At 44.7% G+C, this 23,353-nt stretch overlaps 1 protein-coding gene across 1 annotated transcript; it reads left to right on the plus strand.

The window, feature by feature from the left end:
- Positions 1–8,289: 8,289 nt before the first annotated feature.
- On the plus strand, positions 8,290–10,576 carry LOC119824828 (calcitonin gene-related peptide 2-like). Its single transcript, XM_038345369.1, has 4 exons — positions 8,290–8,378; positions 8,633–8,773; positions 10,255–10,260; positions 10,423–10,576. Exons 1-4 carry the CDS (start codon positions 8,290–8,292, stop codon positions 10,574–10,576), a joined length of 390 nt encoding a protein of 129 aa, XP_038201297.1.
- The last annotated feature ends 12,777 nt before the right edge of the window (positions 10,577–23,353 follow it).

Raw genomic sequence — 23,353 nt, forward strand, 5'->3', positions numbered from 1 at the left:
CTTACTTCCCTAGCTGAAGAACGTTCTATTGGCTGCACTGTTATGAAAGGAGGTTTTTAGCTCTCAATCTGCTCAATACTTTTATTACTGTCTTAGGGGTCTTAGTTGGGGTCATTTTCTCTGCCAGTTAAAGAATTAAATGGCAGGAAGAATCTTGAGCCCAACAGGTAGCAGAAGAGCAATCTGAAACACAGAAGACAGGAGCAGATGGAAGAAGCCACTGAAGAAAAGCTTTTCTGGGGCTGAGGAAACATATACACACAGCGGGCACACAGAGAAAAAGACCCTCTGCAAAGCTGAGAGGGTCTCAGAAAGCCGAAAGCAGTCTCTTATAGAGGACTGGGATTTTTAAGTCTCTGTAGAATCTTCCTCCCCTAACTTAGGGCTGGTCAGTTTGAGACAGATAGGATACTGGTTTGCCTACAGCTGTTTGTGTGGGCATGTCCTGAACAGGCTTTGGACCCATGCCAGCCTAACAGCAAGAGACCTACTGGGAGAAGAAAAGAAACCCACACAGCCAGGCTTCTGTCTCAGGTGGGGAGGGTGAGGAAGAAGCCAGCCATCTTGGAAGTCCACCATCTTTATTATCCAGTCACTGCTCCCTCCTGGTCTGTCTGCCTACCAGGGGGTCTGTCTAATGCCTAGTCTTTCACACTGACATCATAGAAACACAGAAAAAATTAGTTGAAGGGGGACTTCTCTAAAGTTCTGCTCACGTAGCTCACAGGAGAGGCCTAGAAGAGATAAGAACATGGCGGTGGAATGGCTTCTATGCCAACACGCTAGAGCCTTTTAGAGTCTTTTGCAGGAAGAGACACTCAGAAACTTCTCTCATCTCGCGTCACTTTTGACTGTTCTCTTCACGTCTACTGAACAGGACTCTACTAGTCTCTGGCTGGCCTTGAACTGGAAGGTGAAAAGCCATCAGGGTAGATACATAGACAGTGACTAGGAGAAACTGTCAAGTCTCAAAAACACCATTTTGAGGATCTGTGCGGAAGGAATGGAGCTCCACCCCAAGGCCGGGAGGGTGAAGGTGAGCAGGGTAGCTCACTGAGGTTCACACTCAGGCAGGACTAAGCACACTGTTAGGAGTCTTCCTTGAAGCCGGGCGGTGGTGGCGCACGCCTTTAATCCCAGCACTCGGGAGGCAGAGGCAGGCGGATCTCTGTGAGTTCGAGACCAGCCTGGTCTACAAGAGCTAGTTCCAGGACAGGCTCCAAAGCCTCAGAGAAACCCTGTCTCGAAAAACCAAAAAAAAAAAAAAAAAAAAAAAAAGGAGTCTTCCTTGGGTGGTGCCTCGGAGTCCCTGAGAACATTAAGACGAAACTGCCCATCCATGAGGCCTTTACAAAGTGTGCCTCTGTTTCAAGCGTGTTTCCGCAAGGCAGGAATTCACCTTGACCAAACCTCCCAGGTTCTGAGAGGGCTGATGGCTTTCCGGTGATTACCACGACAGGGAAGTTCCAGGGCCTGTATTTCTCCCTCCTTTGCTTTGTGCAACAGTGCCGTCAGGGCAGACAGAGAGCCAGAAGTCACTTTGGGTCCTGGGAGTCTGAGCCAAGAAAAAATTTTTTAATCATCTCAGAGGAACTAACCTGAGTAATTCCTGACGTCACTGGCTCGAGACTGTACGCTCTCAGAGTGACCAGCCTGGGCCAGGGCCCTGTGCTTTGCTCATTCTCTGGCAGAAACAGAGACTCTGAAAAACAGTCTCCAGAAGGGGCTTCTGTGAGTTTGACGTTCGTTTGATCTTGGTATCTCTGGTGGGCTTGGGCAGAGGCTTGTGAGGAACCTTAGGAATCAGTTGCAGTGAGAACGGCCAGGGCCCGGAAGCTCTGTGAAGCCTCATCTCCTGTCAGGTCAGCCTTTTCACCTGGTTTGGTGAAAGAGAAAACAATGTACAGATACGTGTTCTTGCTGTGAACCTGGTACAGAGAGGAAGGAAATGAGGGAGCAAACCCTCAGGGCTTGGAGCAGAGGCTTCTCCTGCAGGCAGTAACACAAAGGATGGAGGGTAAAGTGAGCTTGAGTCTGGGCATGGGTGGGGGGGGGGCAGGAACGGGACTGGGGGTGCTGGGAGTGTGTGGAGTGGCGCACAATTAGACTCTGGATTTGTCTCACTTCTCCTGGGTCCTACAAATGATGGAGGATTGCCATAACAAATGGTAGACTCTCAACTCCCTCTCCCTTGCCTTTTACTTCCCTCCTCTACCCTGCCACTTTGACCTCCACCCTGCTCCTCCACACAAGAAATTAGAGGACTCCTCTTAAAGCATGGTGAAGAAACCCAAACAGAAGACTTGCAACCAGTGCTAGTTTGAGTTTTACCCAATGATGTGTCAAAGTTACTAGCTGGTAACTCTGACCGGCAGCCCACATACAAACAACTCTCCTGCCCTCACAGCTCAGGACATCATTGCCCCCTCCTGCATATGAAAGAGCAGAGAAGGACTAGAAATGCAAGGACTGCCCTAACAAAGAAAGAATAACCTAATAATCAGATAACCTATTTTCAATACTCTCAGAGAGCTAGGATACACTGAACTGTTTTTTAAAAAAATCGTATAAAAAGGAATATTGAGAGATAAATAAGGCTCTTGAAAATTAAAAAAAAATATGATTAAAAGAGTTTAAAAAGTATACATTTAAACAACATAAACCCCTTTCAAAGCTGGAAGAAACAGGAAGGCAGGTAGACAGGCAGGCACACATACACACAGAAAGAGAGAGAGAGAGAGAGAGAGAGAGAGAGAGAGAGAGAGAGAGAGAGAGAGAATTATCAAGGAAAACAAGAAAACGTCCTACTGTTGGGCATGGAACTTGAGATTGCAAGTATTCTGAGTGTTCAGACAATGAATGAGGACAGACCTCACCACGGCATGTCATAGGGTAGTTCAAGACATGGCTATGCAGGGTATGGACGCCTATGATCCCTTAGCAACAGCAAAAGGCTGCACTCAGAATAGACGACAGTCCAGAACATTTTTGCAATGAGCAGTAAAATTGATTTCCTATCTAGAATTCTTCCCAAATAGCCACTGGTAATCCACAGTCATGAGCAAGCTCCATAAAAATGAAAGAGTAAATTGATGAGGGGCAGATGGGATCCAAGGGAAAGGAATAAGCAGACAGAGAACCAGGCAGATGGAAAGAGGAACTGACCAATTCAATGCCACCAGACAGCACCGTCTGGCTGAACTAGGGCAGTATTTATATGGTTTCAACAATGCATACCTCAGATACCCATTTGAGACAGAGATTGATGCAATGACAGCATGCGTGGGATTGTTTTGTTTTTTTGTTTGTTTGTTTGTTTGTTTTTTCGAGACAGAGTTTCTCTGTGGCTTTGGAGCCTATCCTGGAACTAGCTCTTGTAGACCAGGCTGGCCTCGAACTCACAGAGATCCGTCTGCCTCTGCCTCCCGAGTGCTGGGATTAAAGGTGTGCGCCACCACCGCCCGGCATGTGGGATTGTTTTTATTTGGGGATCAGGGTGTATACAGATCTGTGTTAAGTCCGTCACTGTGATACAAGGCTGTCAGGACAGGGCTTTTGCTTGGATTCGCTCTGAATTCCTCTGTGTAAGACAATGGCGTACACATCACAGGTCCTCATTGAAACCTGGTATGGAATATTCATTCATTCTAGGACATTCGATAAGAGAACAGCTAGTTGAGACACTGCATTGGTTGTTCTTCCTGTGCCATGACAGAAAGCCACTTGAAGAGGAGGTTTAGTATGACTTACATTTAAGTGGGCGTTTTGAAGTAGGCATGGCAGCAGGAGTTGAGGCAGCTGGTCACATCGCATCCAGTCAGGAAGCAGAGAGAAATGAATGTGTCACCTACACTGCTGGACTCAGCCCCTAAAATGGTGCAATCCACATTTAAGGTGGGCTTTCTCTCTTCAGTCACTGTAATCTAGAAAACTCCCTCACAGATATGCCGGGAGTTTGTTTTCAGGGCGACTCTAAATCCCATCAGGTTGACAGCTGAGACTGACCATCACAGATACATTTTCAAAACTCCCAAAGTCAGACAGCACGTAGTAGTATAAAGCCTTTCTAAGGCTTAAAAACTAATGGTTTGTGAAATATTTAAGCTGAGCATTAAAATATTGAAGAGATTGTTTTTAAAGAAAAAGCCAGATATATTCCTAGGAAAGTATTCTTTATGCTAGTTACATTGATGGGAGACAGCTTGAAGCTCAGGGCAGTTCCAGGGAAATCAAGATGCAATTTCCTCCATTTAGATAGCAAATTACCATATTGACTTTTTTCCTGTTCATTCACTAATATAATTCCAAGCTGGGTTGAGAGAAAATGCCTTGTTTTGCTTTTCAAGCTGGTGGGCTTTCCCGAGGGGAAGCCTTTAGTACTTCCTCTGGCAACAGACTCCAGAAAGGTTCTCCGGTACACTCATTCTTCCTACTAAATAAAAAGGTGTATGTCTTTGGATCAGCAATGTGTGCTTCCACCTAGTAGCTCTAAATTGGGTCTACAGTCCAGCTTAATTTGGCTAGGAATTCCTTGTCTGATTCTAGTCTAATGACTTAGGCATGTTCAGTGGGCCACTATTCCACTCTTCCTGACTTCACCAATTTGTTCTGTATATACTGTCCACCATTCATTGGGTAAAGGAAAGAAAAAAAAAAAACAGATCAAATAATTCTAGGTCTACAGAGGTAAAACAACGAGTCCTGTGGATCTCCCAAGAAGATAACCAACTTGCGAAATGGGCTGAACTTAGTTTAGAGGGCAGGAATGTTGGGTACCTGTACAGAAGCTACTGGGTATTTCACCCTAGTTAGTCAGCAGCAGGCTGGGGGCTGTGTGAAGAGTACTGGCGGATCTGCGTAATGTGACCTGGCTGCCCTGTCTGTCTCAACACTTTGGAAGAGTCCTAGTGTTACAGGGCTTGTCTTTGGAGACTATGTGGGCCTCCCAGTCAAATCTCAAAGGCTCTATGTTCCTCTAAATAAATATTTTAGAGGTTTCTCAGGAGTCTGATCAGGATACCGGATATATCCTTCTGCTCGCTTTCCTTTTCCTCAGGCATGTGCCTGAGGACTGGACCAGGCTGCAGAGCTGAGGGGTGGGAGTGTCTTCACCCAGGCACCCACTTTAATGATGGCCCAGGGCCCTGGGGAGAATGATGCTGCCTGGAATTGCTGAACCATAAGCTTTGTCAGACCCCCAACGACCGTGAGCGTAGTGTGGGGACTGGCCATGCAGGTTACAGATGCTCTTCAGACCTCACAAATGTATCTTTCCAGGCCACAGTTACTCCAGGCCTGAAACCTGGAAGAAAGACACAGATGTCACCCTATTATTTTCAGGACTTTCTGGTGTGAAGGCCCTCAAATAAAGGCCATATCCGTGATTCTCCTTTCAGGTAGAAGTGAACGCAAGGACATGGATGCAGAGAGATCTTGCTTTCATGAAGAAAGCCCTTTAGAGGGCATTGGTGGGGCGCGCTGCATGGGCATTCATTACAAAGCCATCCTGAGCCTCTGCTGGCTGCAGCTTTGATCTACCTCCAGCTCCACCACTGTGTTCCTGGGCGAGCTGCCTCGCATTCCACCTCACTGCCTTGTTCACGAGGACTGGAGGCCCGTGGGAGTTTCCCAGTAGGGTTTTTTTTTTTCTTGGGGGAGGGAGATGTCTTCTGTCCTTGCTCCAACAAATAGGACCTGGTACAGAAAAATGACTCAGAGTACATGGGCAAACACACCAGAAGTTCTTTGATTCCCAGAAACCGAACACTCGGTGTGGACCTCCACAAGCCTCAGGCTTAGTCTTTCCTACACATTTATAGAATCCCCTGCACTCCCTGGGCACAAAGCGAGTCCTTGTGGTCCCTGTACAGCACTCGCGCTTTTGGGGAAGGAGCGAGGGAGCTAGCATCCTTGGGAGTAGGCTGTGGTTCTTTCAAGTAACTTCCGGCACAGGTTTATCTTCTCCACGCACTGGGAGCAGGGAGAATGGGCAATGTGGACTCACAAAAATGAGCTTAGGAAAGCCGGAGATAGTCCCTTTGCGTGGGTGTGCTTTGATCAATGCCCACGATTGCGGTAGAGTGGCGATGTGTCTATTACGGTATGCACATAATTCATGCCTGTTACTGAGAGCAGAAGCGTGGAATTGTTTTTTGGCCAGAGCTCAGTGGATTTGGGTTAGTTCACGCACAGCCTTCTTCTGGAGGCAAGAGAGCCTGAGCGTTCCTCAGTGGCTGTGTTAATGCCAAAGTACACGCAGTCTTGCCTGCTGCTTGTTTAAGCAACAGCTGAGCGAGTGTGAAAGCCCCCTGCTGACCCCTGGGTTGCCCATCGCGCCTGCTGAGGTGGCGGGTGGAGGACCCTGGCTCAGCAGACAAGCTCTGCAGTGTGAGGCTGTGGAGATGGAGGGAGAAGAGATCTGGGCACTCGGAGCGCCAGCCCCACTGCTTGGCAAACCCGCCAGGGGCGCAGGGAAGTACGTTTAAGCTATACCACTGCCGCAGTGTGGGGTCATGGGTTTGGATGGGGGAGACAAAAACACAGTGCAGCATTTGGAGGGTCTGGTGTGAGAGGGGAATGTTAAGTGCTTTGTGCAGTGTGTTAGCCTGCTCCCCAATACTCTCAGTTTCTACCGCTTTAAGCTAGCGAGGCAAAGGACTGCTAGAGTGCCGACTGCGGGCAGGCATGCCGGAAGTACCCTAATGGAACCCAGGACCCTCCCTCCCCTTCCCGCGACTGTCACCTTTCTGGCTATATCAAATTGAAGTCCTTTCAGAGTCCAGGACTACTGCTCACCCTGCCTAAGTCCAGCCAGGGGGTTAAGGCCCCATCGGAAGGGTGAGCAGAAGGTTGTAAGCTAGAGTTCAGGCGTTAAAGAGGTCGTGACGCCGAACTCTCTCCGATTTGCTTACACATTCTGGACGAATCCACCCTCTCTCAGTCTCCTTACCCCACCCCCACCCCTGTTCCTCAGCAGTGACCTCAAGGCAAAGACAGAGTGGACTGCTTCCTTCTTGCTGCAGGAGTGTAGGTAAACTCCATCTATGACGCCACGGAAGCTCGGTCAGAGCTCTGATTGGCAGAGAGATCTAGTGCGGACCCCCCCCCCTCCTACCCCACCCCCAAGACCAGAGAATAAGAGACCAGGGCTCTGGGGGACAAGGCGTGTGCCGCCCTGTGTGCTCTTCTCCAGGGAACACTTCGCTCTCGCTGTGGCAACACTCGGGTTATCAGGTGAGGAACTAACTTCAAATCTTTCAGCTCACTCTCCATCCGTTTGTCTCCTTTGTGGTTGTTCTTTTTGATGCAGTGCTTCACACCGTAGTAATTCAGGCTGATCTGGACCTTTCTATTGCTCTGGTTGATCTCGAACGCACTGCGATCCATCCCGAGGATGCAGATTACAGGCGCACGCCACCACAACCAGCTTGCCTCCCTTTGCTGGCTAGATTATTTATTCCACATCCATTTCTGCCTTCCTGCAGCCAGGTATCAGACAGAAAATGCGGTCGTGGCATTTTCTCTTAACTAGAGTGAGTGGAATTCTAGAGCACACCCGTGGGAGTGCCCTGAAAGCTCGGTGACCCCACCTAGGCATGCCTGTGGTTCCGCCTTGGGGGCAGGTGGTCTTACCGTACCCTTTCCAATTTGGGGATGGGAGATACTTGGATCTAGGTCTAGGGAGTACGATCTTTCCTCAGATGTTGGCAGTCCTCAGGAAGCATCTGGGGTGCACCGTGGAGCACCAGGTGCCGAACAGCTCTTCTGCGGTTCAGAGACAGTTTAACTGGGACTCAAAATATTCTCCCGACTCTGCAGATTGGAAGGAGATTAGTTCTTCTTCCCAAGACACCTTTCCAGCCTTCCCAGGGCAACTGCTCAGAAAAGGTGGTTCTAAAATTTTCAACCCGTGAGAAATCCAAAGCAGAGGTCCGGCAAATCTGCTCCAGGAAGCCCGGGGTGGTTCTTGCTTTCTTCAAAGATGAGAGCAAAGGGGGCATTGGTATGTGTGTGCTGCTGTAAGCTGGGGCCAATGAGAGCCTATAGCTCCTCCTAACACAGAAGAGAGAATGCAAACCACACCTACCCTCCCCCAGCCATTCCTGCTCTATCAAGCCACTTATACTACACTGTATCTTTTGAGATCCTCAGCATCCCTCTGGCAAACGAACAGTGGTGGAGGAGATGAAGGCAAAGTTGTTGGCAGGGCACTTGTGTCAGGGGCAGGACTAGACCCTGGGTCGACGGTCCTCGTGCAGTGTACCATTCTTCTCTTTTTACAGAGACATCATGGTCTTTGGGAAGCTCCTTCCCTTTCTGGCTCTCAGCAGCCTGTGGATCCTGTGCCTGGCCAGCAGCCTCCAGGCAGCACCTTTGAGGTAACTTAGCTTGAATCAGGAGTGCAGTTTGACTCCCCCCGTGTTGCCCCGGGAGCTGTCAACTCCGTGGTTCTGTAGCGCACCCACCCCCCTGGTTATTGGGAAATCAGCGCCCTCATGTGGGCACTGACTGGCTTCAGGACCTGAGCACTAAGCACTTAGGGAAGAAGCAGGAACCAGGAAACTTGGCTGCTTATTTGGGGAGGAGGAAGGCAGGAAATGAGAATCTGTGCTAGTTTTGCTTACCTCCACAGGCCAGCCTTGGAGAGCAGCTTAGACCTGGCTACCCTCAGCGACAAGGAAAAGCGCCTCCTGCTGGCTGCACTGGTGAAGAACTACGAGCAGATGAAGGCCAGGAAGCTGGAGCAGAAGGAGCAGGACACTGTGGACTCCAGGTAAGGCTCCTCCTCACCTGGCCCCCATATATTCAGGAGGACATATTCCAGGGAGGTACAGAGACACTGGCCAGCAGTTCAAGGAACTAAGTTAGTGGTTCCCAGCCTCCGTGGAAGTCCGAGGTTCCAGTGCCACCAGAGGGACTCATACTGGTTAGACACATTAAAATTTTGTTTTCTCCTGAAACCCTTGGGAAAGGAAATGAGGAGATGTAGGATCGCTTACTGTGGGAGTTGGACGTGCGCCCGCGGGGATGCACGGCTGCACTGGCTGGAGTAGGGCAGGTAAGTGCGATGCCAGCGGACGGACTAGAGTGTCAGGAGATTTCAGCAGCTTCTTTCATACTGGCAAGAAGGCTTCGTTTCACATTTGCAAGGGGGAATTGTAAGGGTTCGAGGGGTCTGCGGCAGGTCCAACAGTGTACAGGGCATCTGTAGAGGTGCACGTTGTTACAGGGTCAGCTGCCTGTGTGGTTCCAAACCTGGAAACAGACCAACTCTGGCCTGGCTCCAGCACCCAGAAAAGCATGCTGACCTGCATCCAAACACCCTGTGGAGCATGAGAGACTGAACAGCACATGGATGCTGGAAAGAGCCATCCTTTCACTCCGCCCTTCCCCACACTGTCCTGGCCTACTGCACCCCCAAGCCTTCCCCATGGAATCTGTGTGAGCTGACCTCCACCAGCCTCTGTCCCAGAGTCTAGTCTCCTGCCTGGTTTAACCTGCTGACTGTCGGTGGAATCAGCCCCTGGTGGTATGGGAATCTAAACACAGGCGTTCTTGGCATGTAGGTAGAGGAGCTGAACGAATTTCCTACTTTCTGTGGTGTGGACTTTGGACTTGAAACACGGGCAAGAAAAGAGCACAGCTGGTGGCTTGCAGAGGGCCTGAAGTGTCCAGGGCGCCAGCCAGCTCTTCCGTGTCCTTCCTGGTTTCCTCTCTTGCTCCTGCTTTCGAGCTTGCCGCATGTGCATTCCTCTCTGTTGGTCTGAAGCTGGCAAGGGCAGCTTCTAGCGTGAATGAGAATGTCAGTGAGTCGGGGTGGGAAGGGAGAGGACAGAAGTCCTAGACAGTATCTGAGGTAAGAGAGTGAGGGAACCTTCTAGAGCATTTAGATAACTATTCATTTCCTGCTTCTGAATGCTGAAATAAGCACATCTTATTTATTAATGATGAAATAAGTTCCATCTCACTCATTTTTTTTCTGGAAAAGTCAGAGTTATAATGATCATTGCTTTGGTCAGCTTCTGAAGCTTGTGAGTGGCCAGGGACTAAGAAACAGCTTTAGCGTCAGGCGAGCCGGCACAGGGCTTGATGGGCTATCTCTGTGATGCAGCGTTCCCAACAAGCAGCATGCCAAGGATCAGATAAGCATGTCTGAGGAGAAACTGGAAATGTTGTTCTCAGCAAGGTAAGAAGGGTGTTTTTTATTTTGTTTTGTTTTGTTTGTTTTAAATTTGGTCATGGTTTGGGGAAGAGTTCCTGGTAAAGATTCTCAGGTCATTTCCTTGAACAGCTCTGATAAATGCACTTAGGAGAAACACTTAATGTTAAATGGCTTGTTGAAGGGATGGGGTTCTCAAGGGCTAGGCTCCTCCCCAACTATCACCAACAAGACTTATCTTCTCTTTCCATTCTGAATATCAGTGCCCAGAAGAGAGCCTGCAACACTGCCACCTGTGTGACCCATCGGCTAGCAGACTTGCTGAGCAGGTCAGGGGGTATGATGAAGGATAACTTCGTGCCCACCAATGTGGGTTCCAAAGCCTATGGCCGGCGCCGCAGAGACCTTCAGGACTGAGTAGCTAACGGCCCCCAGAATGAAGGTGATTTTGTACTCTGGGTTGGGAGAGGAAGGATCTGGGAACTAAGCCCCACATCACGAAGCCCACTGACAGGGGTAGAGCCTTCGGGTTCCCTATGTCTAGTATTAGTCCTCTTCCTGAGGTAATGAGTTCCTTCTCAAGCTGAGCTTGAACTTGAAACCAGAATGGCAGGAAAGATTGCAGGGAAGCAGTGCCTTGTTGCTGAGGAGAGAAAGGAAGAAAAATGTCTGGATCTGGAAAGGGGAGGGTCTGTAAACCTTACCTGTTCCGGTGCCTGACAGACGAGCCCAGCTTCTGCAGGGCTCTACCCTTGTTGGTGTTCCCCAGTTCGGACCAGATGGCTATGAGCAGACACACCACTACCAGCATATTTGGCATCTCTTCTGTTTTTGAGAAGGTTCTGAGCAGCCCATGCTGGCTTCTGGCTCAGTATAGAGAGGTTGGCTTTGACTTCCTGACCATCCTGCCCCAACTTCCAAGTGCTGAGATTGCAGGGTCACCAGGACACCTCGCATCCTTTCCAGTATTAATAGGGACCATGTTAGAAGCCTCCCCACACCCCAGATTCAGAATTCATGGATTCTGTTTTGCGGAAGAGTCGCTAAATTATAAATTAGCATTGTTAGAGATGACTGTGGTTACCCACATATCTGTATTCATCTTCTTTCCCTTACTTTCTTCCCTCTCCCCTCTTCTCCCCTCTCCTTTTCTTCCTTCTTCTTTTCTTTATTCTTTCTCTTCATCTCAGGTTATGTGAAGCTGAATTCACCACGTCTATTAATTCTATTAACAAGGACCCGATAAGAAGGCCCCATAGACAATGCGTATGTCTGTATCCTGATAGCTACCGGAGAACATCACCCTTGTCACTCGAGAGGAATGAAATTGAGTATACATGAGTTAATTCTGTGTTCGTTTGGATCATTTTTATGCTGAGTCTGTGGTCAGTCAATGTGATGGCGTCTCCCACTGGCTTCCCTAGCAGGAAACCACACAGAAAGTCACCCAACTGATGGTAGCAGCTCTGTTGACCCTTAGGGAGATGTGAAATCACTGCCTCTTGTAGTTTTGGGAGACTCTTGGTAGAGGAGGTACTGTGCCTGAGTGTCTCAGAACATGACTGTACATTTATGTAAGGAAATGTCAAAACTGTATCATTTGTGAACTTCATCAAGATTAAAACATATTTTGGATACATTTGTTTTGAGTCTGTGGTGGTCCATTTCAATTTGTCTTTCTATGTGATGATGATGATGATGATGATGATGATGATGATAATAATAATAAATACTGTTAAGTGTTTAGTATTATTCAATGTTCTAAGAGATTGTTATAGACCTGTTAATTGACTTAATCTTCATGGTCAAGCCATAGGAAGATACCCACATTTGAGGAGGTAAAGGCCCAGAGAAGAGAGATTCAAGGTCACATTAATAGGCTGTGGAGGCCCTGTGATGGTTTTCAGAGCACACAGTAGAAGCTACCACGCCTCATGTTATTAGCAATGTCTTTGACATTTTCCACTGATCTGTGAACCATTCTTTGGCCTTCCTGCTTTACATGATAGGCCCTTATATGGTGGAGACACAAAAAATTTAAGCATATAATGTTCTAGTCCTTATATAGTATAATGAAGTCTTTGAACCCTTTACTTGGTTTCAAGAAGAATCAGTGGTTTCATTTCTACATCGACGGTCCATCTCCTCTCCTACCCAGTGTATCACTTTATCAGAAATATCTATAAGGATTTCACTGTGCATTTTCAAATTGAAAAGAAGCTGAACATAACCAAGGTCTATTAACAAGGAAAATGAGGACATTTGTTATTTCTTAATTCTTTACTATAACATATACAGTAATAGTTTAACCTTTCCCCAGCTGTTTGTACATCTACATATAAAATCTTGGCTGATGTTGAGTCTTTGTATTACTTCTGGTTCATACCTTAAGGCCCATCTGATGTAGAAGGTTCCTCTCCTATCTCTTTACCTCTTGCAACTCATTGGCAAGAGAGGCTAGGTTACATGCACAATAGCTTGTTCCATTGCTGTGGTGGGGGTAACATGCAGTTTCTGTGAAATGGCAGGCAGACCTAGAGCGAGCGATGTGGAAGAAGCTGATGAGGCCGGAGATGAAACAGGGTGACTGATTATGCAGGATTCTGTAGGGCCCATTAAGGACCTTGAATGTCTATCAGTCAAGTTCTAGTTGAAGAAGCAGATTACACTGGTCATTTTAACTGGAAATATTTAATATTTAATATAACATTAGCAGACCCCTGTAACTCTTGCTTGGTTCTGGGATGATGTAAGCCGTCCTAAGAGTGCAAAGGCAGAAATCACATGAGTGGGCAGAAGAAGAGGTACATCCAGAATGTTCTAGAGATCCAGAAAAACTAAACCAAGCTAGGGATTGGAAACAACTTCATTGCCAGAGCAAGTCAGTACGTGAGTGATGCTGACCGAAGTAGAGGTGGAACATGGAAGGAGCCACATCCTTCTTGGTTCTGGCTTCTGGTGTCCTTTTAGGAACTTCAGTTGAGAGAGTCTATAGGGGTCTAGCTGGCAGAAGAAATGTGCCTGGCAGAGTCCCGTTTCAGATCTCATTTCAGATATGTAATTTTAAATTTACATATTGAAAAGTTCATTTATTTTATTGTGCAGTTCTGGGAGCAAATCCTTGAGCCATAGCATCAGCACAGTGAGGACATAAGGCAATTATGTCCCTCGCCAAGGCCTCCTGCACTCAGTTGCTCCCTCAACCACAGTCTCTGCTGATCCATCTCTGAGGGCTTGACTCCTCCAGAACGGTATCTGTAGTTTTCAGTACTTTCTCGTAGGGACCACCAGCCCACGAATAATTTCATGGAGACTTATTATTAATTATGAAAGCTTGGTCTTAGCTTCGGCTTTTTCCCACCTAGCTCTCATAACTTAAATTAACCTGTTTTTATTAATCTGTGCTCTGCTATGAGGCTCAGTTACCTCCCCTCTGTACCGTATGTCCAACTTCTTCAGTATCTTGCTGGAATCTTTCTCATGCTGTGCAGATTCATTCCAAGTTCCTCAATCTCTGTACAGAAGTCCTGCCTGTTCTCCCCTGCCTAGCTATTGGCCATTCAGCTCTTTATTAAGAAGATACCTTAGGCAGAGGCACATCTTTAAGTATACATAAATATTCTGTAACAGTCGTAAATGGGATCAGTATGAAGTCTTGAGTCTGAATTCTTTTCCTTCACAGAATACATTTGAGATTTTCCTATGTCATGGTACATATCACTAGTTTAGTTTTTGAGTTGTGAAGTGTAAAACACTGTAGAGATGAACCCCATTCCATGTATGATGTCCCAATGAACGGCACTTGGAATGTTTCTAGCTTTTGACACTTGTAAGTAGAAGTGAGGTAAACCTCCACGGGCAGATCTGAAGTGAAGATAAATAATATGGACTAATGAAGGACCTACAGAGACACGCCCGTATTCTAACTATTAGAACCGATGAAATGCTATTTTATTTAGAATAAGGAAGGGAGCTGGGAGAGTCCAGAACCCACTCCTTTGAGGTCCCTAGAAGGAGCACAGACCTTCCTGGTATCCACATCTTTGGACCTTTGGCCTCTAGAACTGAAAGAGAACAAATTTCTGTGGTTTTTTTTTTCTTTCTAACTGACTTTGTGGCAATTTGTTGTGGCAGCCCCAGGAAAATAATACAATAAACTGATTTATTTTGGAAAATACATGACATTGGGATTGCCAGATCATTTGGTGAGTAGGTATTTAGCTTAATAGGAAAATCCCCAAACAGTCTACTGCTTTGCAGTCTCACCAGCCACACATGGAAGTCCTGGTGTTTCAAAAGATTTCAAATTAAGCCATTGGTTTAATTTGAATTTCACCAACCACTAAAGGTGGGTTTTTTTGTTTGTTTTGTTTTTTTGTCCTGTGCTTCATTGACATTGTTTATCATTTTTGTTGGAGTGTCTCTTCAAACACTAAGGTTTTATCTGGTGATTTGCTTTACTGTTGTTGAGCCTTGAAAGTACATTATATGTTATAGATGCAGGATTTTTGCAAGATGCACAATTTCAAATATTTTCCCCTAGTTTTTGAATTAATTTTTCATTGTTTTAGTATGTTTCATAGAGGAAAAGTTTTAAATTTTTTTATGAAGTTTAATTCATTGAGATTTTTAAAATTCATGAATTTTAGTCTAGTTCATATCTAAGAACTCTTTGCCTAACTCAAAGTCATGATAACATTGTAGTTTCTCACAATAACATACACTTTTCTGTTTTACATTTAGCTCTATGATGCCTTGAGGGTTAGTTTTAGTATAAGATGGGAGGTGGAGGCTGAACGTTTCTTACCTTGTAGATATCCAGGTTTTCTGGAGTTGTTTATTAACAACAGCGACTGTCTCACCGCTCCCCTGTTGGGTTTGTGAAGGTGTGTCTCTGGAGTCCCAGTTTGGGCTTCTTGATGTTTGGCCACCATCATCTTCATCCTGTAGGATTAAAGCTAGAATGTAAGACAGGGCACATAGGTTTATTCAACACTCATAGTACTCTGCAAGATTATTTGGCTAGTTTGGATTATTCCTCTTTCCTGACACACTTTGGAGTCAGCTTGTAGGTCTCTAAGAAACTTTTGGGGAGAATTTGGTTGTGAGTTCTGTTAGATTAGAAGCTCAATGTAAGCGGGGACAGCCTATTAGTAAGGTTGACGTCCACTAACCTCAGAATTCCGGTGATTTAGGACTTTGATTTCTTCCATTAATAACTTTTTATTTCTGGCATGAGAATCTTGTTAGATTTGTAATTGTATTTTTGGTGTTAAAGAAGTGATGCTTAGATTTCTTTAAGCTTCCAGTCCTTCATTGCTACTGTAAGACATTGTGAAAGTCTGACCCCAAGTTCTGTGACTGTGCAAAGCTCACGTGAGCATTGCTCCAGGTGCTACTGTTTCTTTGCCATTTTTTTCTATACTTAGCCCATGTGCACATTGTACTAGGTTCTGTTTCTTTGCCATTTTTCCTATACTTGATCCTAGCCAAAAGGCCAAGAAGTAATACATTTCTTTGAGGATACTCTGTATACACATGTTTTCTGCTAGTTAAGTAACTGTATTTTAGTTTTTCTTTAAAACTAACCTACCTCTTGTTGTATCTCAAACCCCAGACAAAAGGCTAATACATCCACTTAACATAACAAAGTGGACCTGGCCACCCTGTTCTCCCAGTTTCCCTCAGTCCCTACCTGTTAAAATTTCCTTCTGGCTGGCATACCCAGCCCTGTGTTGGGCTGGGCTCCTCCCCCCCCCCCCCCCCCCCCCCCGCAGCTGCCCTTCTCTGTATAAGCTGACCCTGTTGGTTACCTGGCCCTTTTGTCTACTCTTTACCTTCCTGGCCTATTGGTCTGGCTCTCCGTCCTCCTCCCCCACTCACATGGCTCATTATGTTTACTCTGCACTCTCCCAGCTGTTCCCGCCTCCAGTCACGCTCCCTCTTTTACCCACAATAAACCTTCTCCACCATGCCTAGGAGCAGCTCTGTCCTTTCCTTTTTTATGTCTTTTTTTTATTCACCTCTCATTTTTCTTTTTATATAGCTTCCTTTTATTCTTCTATCATACATTACACCCTGACTGCAGTTTCCCCTCCCTCCACTCTTCCCAGCCCCAGCCCCATAACCCCTACCCCATACTTTCCCTCTCTCCAGATCCACTCCTTCTCTGTTTTCCTTAAAAACAAAAAACAAAGGCAAAACAAAAAACAGGTCTCCTAGGGATATCAACCAATATCAACAAGTTACAATAGTACTAGGTACAAGCAATCATATCAAGGTTGGATGAGACAACCCAGTAGGAGGAAAAGGGTCCTGAGAGCAGGCAAAAGAGTCCGTGACAGCCCTCCCCCACCATGCATACTCCCAGTGTTGGGAGTCCCACAAGAATACCCAGCTACAAAACCATAGCATCTATGTAGAGGACCTAGCTCAGACCCGTACATGGTCCATGACTGTCATGTCAGTCCATATGATGGATCACCTTAGAGCCCTGTTTTGTTGATTCTGTAGGTTGTGTTCTTGCAGAGTCCTCAGCCCCTCTGGCAGCTGCAGTCCTTTCCCTTGATCTTCTGTGGGGCCTTCTGACTCTGCCTAGTGTTGCTTGTGGGTCTCTGTATCTGCTCCCATCAGTTGCTGCCTGACGCCTCTCTGATGACACCTGGGCTAGGCACCAAACTATGAGAATTGCAGAATATTATTAGCAATCATTTCATTGAAGTTTTCCCTAGTTGTGTTTGGTTCTATACTGGGTCTCTGGGCTGTCCAGCCTTTGGTCAGTGTCAGGTGTGGGTTCTGTCTCATGGCACGGGCCTCAAGTTGGACCAGTCATTGGTTGGCCACTCCTACAAACAAGTTCTGTTCCACCTTTACCCTAGCACATCTTGCAGAGAAGACAAATTGTAGGTTGAAGGTTTTGGGGCTTGATTGGTGGAAACAGCCCCAATACCTCCACTGGGTATACCTTGCGTTGTTATAGAAGATGACCAGTTGATACCCTACATCCACCACTACTGGAATTCTTTGATAGGGTCATTCTTGAAGATTCTAGGGGGTTTCCACTGTACTATGTTTGCATATTGCTCCCAAATGTCCCCCAATTCCAGTTGTCTCTCCCAGTACTCTCTCCGTCCATCCCCCAGTCTGATCCCTCTTATTTCCATCTCCACACACCACCAATCCACTCACAAAATCTATTTAATTTGTTCTTCCCATGGAAATTAATGAGATCTCCCCTAAGCCCTCTGGGTCTAGATTGCTTCACTCAGGCTTATTTTTTTCTAGTTCTATCTATTTGCCTACAAATTTAAGTGTCATTATTTCTAATAGTTGAGTAATAGTGTAAATGTACTATACTTTCTTTATCTAGTCTTCTGTTGAGGGATAAGTTGTTTGTGACTACTAAAAACAAAGCCACTATAAATACAGCTGAGCAAGTATCCTTGTGGTAGGATGGAACATCCTTTGAGTCTATGCCCAAGAGTGATATGGTTGGGTCTTAAGGTAGATAGATTCCCAATTTTCTGCAAGTTTCCACTCCCATCAGCAATGGAGGAGTCCTGTCCCCCCATTCCATATCCTCACCAACATGAACTGTCACTTGTGGTTTTAATCTAAGTCATTCTGACAGCTGTAAAATGGAATCTGAAAGTAGTTTTGATTTGCATTTCCCCTATGGATAAGGATATTGACCATTTCTTTGAGTGTTTTTCAGTCAGTTCAGATTCCTTGATTGAGAATTCACTCTAGATCTGTACCCCCATTTTTAATTGAATTTAATTGGTTTGTTGATGTCTAGTTTCTTGAGTTCTTTATATATTTTGGATATTAACTCTTTGTCAGATGTGGAGCTTGAGAAAATCTTTTCCCGTTCTGTAGGCTGTTTTTTGTCCTATTAATGATGCCCTTTTCCTTACAGAAACCTTTCATGCAGAGGGCCATGGAGGTATACATGGGTGATACAGCAGGTGACAACTAGTATTTAGCAAGTCAACCCACCAGACATATAATTCCAGTTAGGGAGTCCTACTTGCCAAAGCCATAGGGTTACTGACTGTAAATGACTAGCTGTTCCTTCTTGTAATTTCTTGAATGAGCTACTTCATTCCTTCCCTAAGAACTACATCCCTTTCCTAATAGCAGCTTTTGCTGAATTCCCACTGCTTCTGTGTTTATCTTGTGAAAACATTCTATCTTTTGGGCACAGATATAGCTGTGGATGGTCAGGAAGATGATTTCTTCTCAATTGTATAATTTTGTTAAATAGAAATAGTACTAGGATATTTTACATTACTCGGACTGACAGGATTCTTAGTCACGAAGGCAGCCTTTACACAGACAGCTAACTTTAGACTCCAGAACAAATGCTGCTGGAGATGAATATCTGTTTGCCCTTAGAGACAAACACATGCGACCATTTTTCTATGTGTTTCCTGGTTCAAGGTCAAGATAGAAGGAACCTTAGTGGACAAAGCTTCCTGTAGGAGTTGACATTTTGCACGTACTCCCAGTCTCAGGATTAAGGTTCAGCCAATTGGTTAACTATCTGGGAACCCTCACCAATTTAGACCTACGTGCATGGGTCAATGTGACATTCTCATCCTGAGAAAAACTATGTGATTTATCCTGTGATATGAGAATGGGTCAGGTCCTGAAAACTTGTCCAGAGTTTATCTGTGAGAGGAGCAGAGGCAGTGTAGAGAGAGAGAGGCTGTGCAGAGCTATGAAGAAGGTGGCTGTGGAGGGAGAGAAGTGTGAGAGAGTGAGTGAGTGTGAGAGTGAGTGTGGGTGTGAGAGTGGATGTATGTATTGAAAGGGAGATGTAGCAGAAGATATAGTGAGAAAACTGTGCATGAGAGATGCAGAGGGAGTGTGAGAGAAACGTGAGGGATGTAAGAAAGAAAGAGACGTAGTTGTAAGGGGTGAATGAGCGAATGACATAGTAGTGTGTGAAGGAATGTGGCAGGGTAGAGAGAAAAAGTGTGTAGAGGAGAGATGTGGAGCTATGCAAAAGAGAGATGTAGTGGACTATAGAGCTATGTAACTGTGCTGGAGAAAGATGTAGCTTCATGTGAAGAGATCTAACTGTGGAGAGAGACTGTCAAGAAAGAGAGATTATTTAAGTTGTAGGAAAAGAGAAGGTTACCATCAGGAAAGCATGTGCTTGTTCCTATTTTATTAGGTTACCAGCAGAAAGTGTGTATTTCCTTATTTACCCCTCAGAGAGAAAAGTCAAGCCCTTGTTGCATTTGTGGATTTATTTACATACCCTGGGAGCTGACTGGAGGCTGGCCCCTGCAAGTTAGTCATAGTCCGATTGATTAATTGTTGATTTTAGTGCCTGTGCTATTGGTATTCTGTTTAGGAAGTTATCTCCTGTGTCAATTCATTCAAGGCTATTCCTCCTCTGTTAAGTTCAGTGTGTCTGGCTTTATGCTGACATCTTTGATCCTCTTGGACTTGACTTTTGTGCACAATAATAGATATGAATCTGTTTATATTCTTCTACATGCCAACATTTAGATAGACCAGCATCATTTGTTGATAATACTTTTTTCCCATTGTGTATAATAATTTGCTTCTAACAGATACAATGTGGTAAAGAAAGTGATGTGTGATATCCAGGTAGAAGATGTAAGGGATTGTGGTGTCTTTCTTCCTGTCTTACTTTGGTTACTGGTTTGACTTGTGAGAATCCTATCAGAGGTCTACAAAGCAAGAAGCTGAGGTCCTTCATTGTGTGCACAATGAAGCTGCAAACAGATCCTCCAGAGTCATGTCAAGATGACTGCAGCCTAAAGACAGACCCAGAGCAACTGCCACCCTGACAGACCTTCCCCTAATTCCCAGCCCACCCAGGCTGGGAAAAAGATATGAGTTGTTTTCAGACCCTACTGACTGGAGAAATTGGTCATGTAGCAATAAGCAATGCTGTCTGTCGTGATGTTAATTATAAATTTCTTTTAAAGGATGCCCCAGATGGTTTCTTGAGATACTCTGATAGTTTTGGCTTTCACATTTAGGTCTCTGATGCAGTTTTGGTTGATTTTTGTCCTTGGTGAGAGGTATGGCTACAAATCCATCCTTTTTGCTTATGCCTATCCATTTATTTCAGTACAATCTATTGAACAGATGGCTCTTTCCTAGATTAAATTGTTCTGGGAACTTCACTGTAAAATCAATAGACCACAGTTGTTCAAATTTACAGTTTTATCCCACTCTTAAAAGTGTTTGTTGCTTATCAATAATGAACATTTTTAATTATTGTAAATTGTGGTAAGCTTTCAAATAGGGAAGCATGAATTCTCCAACTTCCTTTTTTTCCCTCAAGGTTTCCTCGTCCATTCAGAATTCTGTTGTCATAGAGTCACTTTGCTTATTTCTGCAAAAGAAGCAGTTAGAATTTTGATAGGGATTATGTTGCATCTGTATATCAGTCTCCAATTTATGAGCACAGGATTTTTTGATGGTTTGGTTTGGATTTACTTTATACCCCTTGTGTTGGTTGTGTTTTTGTTATCTGGGGAAAGGAACCTTCATCAGTTTGCCTGTAAGCAAATCTTTTGGGCATTTTTTTGGTTAGTGATTGATTTGGGAGGGCCAAGTTCACTCCTGGGTAGGTGGTCCTGGGCTGTATAAGGAAACAGGCTGAGCAAGCACGGGGAGGAAGGATGGTGGGTGTGTGGGTGTGGGTGAACCAGTAAGTCTGCTTCAGTTTGTGCTTCCAGGTTCCTGCCTTGAATTCCTGCCCTGACTTCCTTCATGAAGGACTATGATTGGAACACGTAAACAAAAATAAACCCTTTCCTTCCCAAATTGGTCAGTATTTTATACAAGCAATAAGAAAATAACCAAGACACCCCCGTGGTTTGGAACTCTGTTCCTCAGGGTGGTGATATCAGTGGAACCTTTAAGAAATGAGGTTCTTGAGTCATTAAGGCACCTGATTAGATGCAATAAATGTCTACTTGTAGAAGTCCGATTAGTTTGTGCATGAGCAAATTGCTATAAAAATCTGAGCAGACTCCCGAGTTTCTCTTTGGCCTCCTAAAATAGAATGTGATTTCTTGCTTTTGTTCTCCTGCTGTCAGTACCCACCATGATGCGGCTGAGGTGGCTTTAATGAGAACTGAGAGGTGCAGATGCTACACCCTTGACTCTTCCAAAGCTTGGCTGAGTGGATCTCTTCGCTTTGCTAGTCTCCTTCAGGTGTTTCAGCCTAGCATGTAAGGATGTTCAGTGCTGTTAGTTTTTCAGTTCTTTCAAGAATGTTTTGTACTTTTTAGCCTTGAAGTCTTGCATTTTTTGTTAGATTTGTCCCTAAGTATTTTTATTTATTTTTAGTTTACTAAATTCAGTTGCTTTCTCAATTTCATTTCTGGTTGCTTATTGTTTGTTTCTAGAAATACAACTCATCTTGTAGAATGATCTTTTTTTTTCTGCAGCCTTGTTAAATCTGTTCATTTGCTCAGATGCATTCATTTGTATGTATGTGTGTTCCTTAAGATTTTCTGTATTCAAGATAATGCTCTCTGTTAGGAATAATTCTTAAGAGGGGCCTCTCCACAGATGTAAATAATTCCAATCAGACCAAATCAGACCTAATAAAAGATGTCCATGTTTAATGCAGTGACCTCAGGTGGCCCGGAAAAGCATGGTAAGGGGAGAGAGAGAAGGGGAGACCACACAAAACCCAGAGATCATGTGTTTCTTTTCTCTGTGGCAGCCTAAATAGCTTGTGGGAGTGGTCCTGACCCTCCCTGGGGAGAAGGTCAGCGCTTGGTGGGCTTTCCCAGAGGTGGAGTCCGGACCAAGGCAACTTCCAGGGGAGGAGCTTGAAATGGAGCTTCCTGCTCCATTCCTGCTCCATTGGCGCCCAAAGGATGAATGCCAGGGGTTGGGGTGATGCTTTCACCCAAACATCCCAGACTTCTTAGATATAGGGCTGTCAGAAGGCTGGGATCTCACTTTTAACCAAACACTATCCATAAGTAAAAGTAGTTTTAATTCTTTTGTCCTTTTCAATTTGCTTAGATGCTTTTTATTTAGCTAGTTTCCCTTGTTTCTTTCCCTGGAGAGAGTGTATAATATAACACTGGCTAGAAAGCACAAAAGTGAGCATTCTTGCCTTGTTTCTTATCTTAAGGAGAGAGCTTTGAACATTTCAGTGTTAAGTGTGATGCTGACTATACACCATAGATGCCTGTTATAGTTTGGGAAGTTTTCCTCTGTTCCTATGTGGCTTAGTGTTTTCATTATGAAAGGGTGTCAGAATTTACGATTTTCTCTGTATCAACTAGATAATGTGATTTTCCATTAATTTGATTTATTCTACTAATTTTAAGCCATCAATGATTTGGTCATGACATGCAATACATTTTACATTTTGCTGGATATAATTTGTTGATATTTTGTTGATGATTTCTGTGTTCTTGTTTTAAACTGGTTATTGGCTGATAGTTTTGTCTCAGTTTGGTATCTGATGTACCAAGGACTTCCCCAGATACGTTAAAACATGGGTTCTTTGGGAGGTAAAGATGAGACTCTCATGAATGGGCTTAGTGCCCTTATCATAAAGACCCAGGCCCAATCTTCTGTCCCTTCCCACACATGAGGATTGCAATAGAAAGGTTCCACCTGTGAGAACACTGTACTTGTATTAGACACTGGATCTGTCTCAGTCTCTGATGTACCAATCTAAAGATCTGTGCAGAATAAGTCGTGCTTCCACACAGCCAGCTTATGGTAATTTTGTTATTGCCCAAACAGACCAGGGAAAGGGTATGTTTGGTTGTTGAGTGAGCTGGAAAAGTATTTTTTGTGAAGAAGATTTTGGGAAAGACTTTTTAAAATTTTAAGTGTTTAGTAAAATTAAGCCAAAATATGTTGGATTTTTCTTCATGGGATGTGTTCTGAATATTAGTCCACTGTCTTTCTTGGACAAAGATCTTGTAAAGACATGTGAAATATTCAGCTTTTTTTAAAAAAAAAATCAGATTTTTTCTGAATTAAAAAATTCAGAAGTTTGAATTTTTCTAGAAGTCTTCCCTATATAAAACTTTTCTACTTTGGTAGCATTCTTCATATGATGCATTTTTTATTTTTGTACTGTTTCTTCTTTTAATTAAGTAATTTGTATATATTTTAATTTTTTCTAGGTCAGTCTAGGTAAATGATCTTTCAAATAATCAAGTT

The sequence above is a fragment of the Arvicola amphibius genome, chromosome 1, assembly GCF_903992535.2.
Source record: "Arvicola amphibius chromosome 1, mArvAmp1.2, whole genome shotgun sequence".
Taxonomy (NCBI): domain Eukaryota; kingdom Metazoa; phylum Chordata; class Mammalia; order Rodentia; family Cricetidae; genus Arvicola; species Arvicola amphibius.

What these genes read in the sequence shown, in the direction of transcription:
- LOC119824828 (XM_038345369.1), top strand. Translation starts at nt 8,290, where the DNA reads ATGGTCTTTGGGAAGCTCCTTCCCTTTCTGGCTCTCAGCAGCCTGTGG. An exon ending in CTCCAGGCAGCACCTTTGAG is followed by an intron (nt 8,379 to 8,632) that starts GTAACTTAGCTT and finishes TTACCTCCACAG; the next exon opens with GCCAGCCTTGGAGAGCAGCT.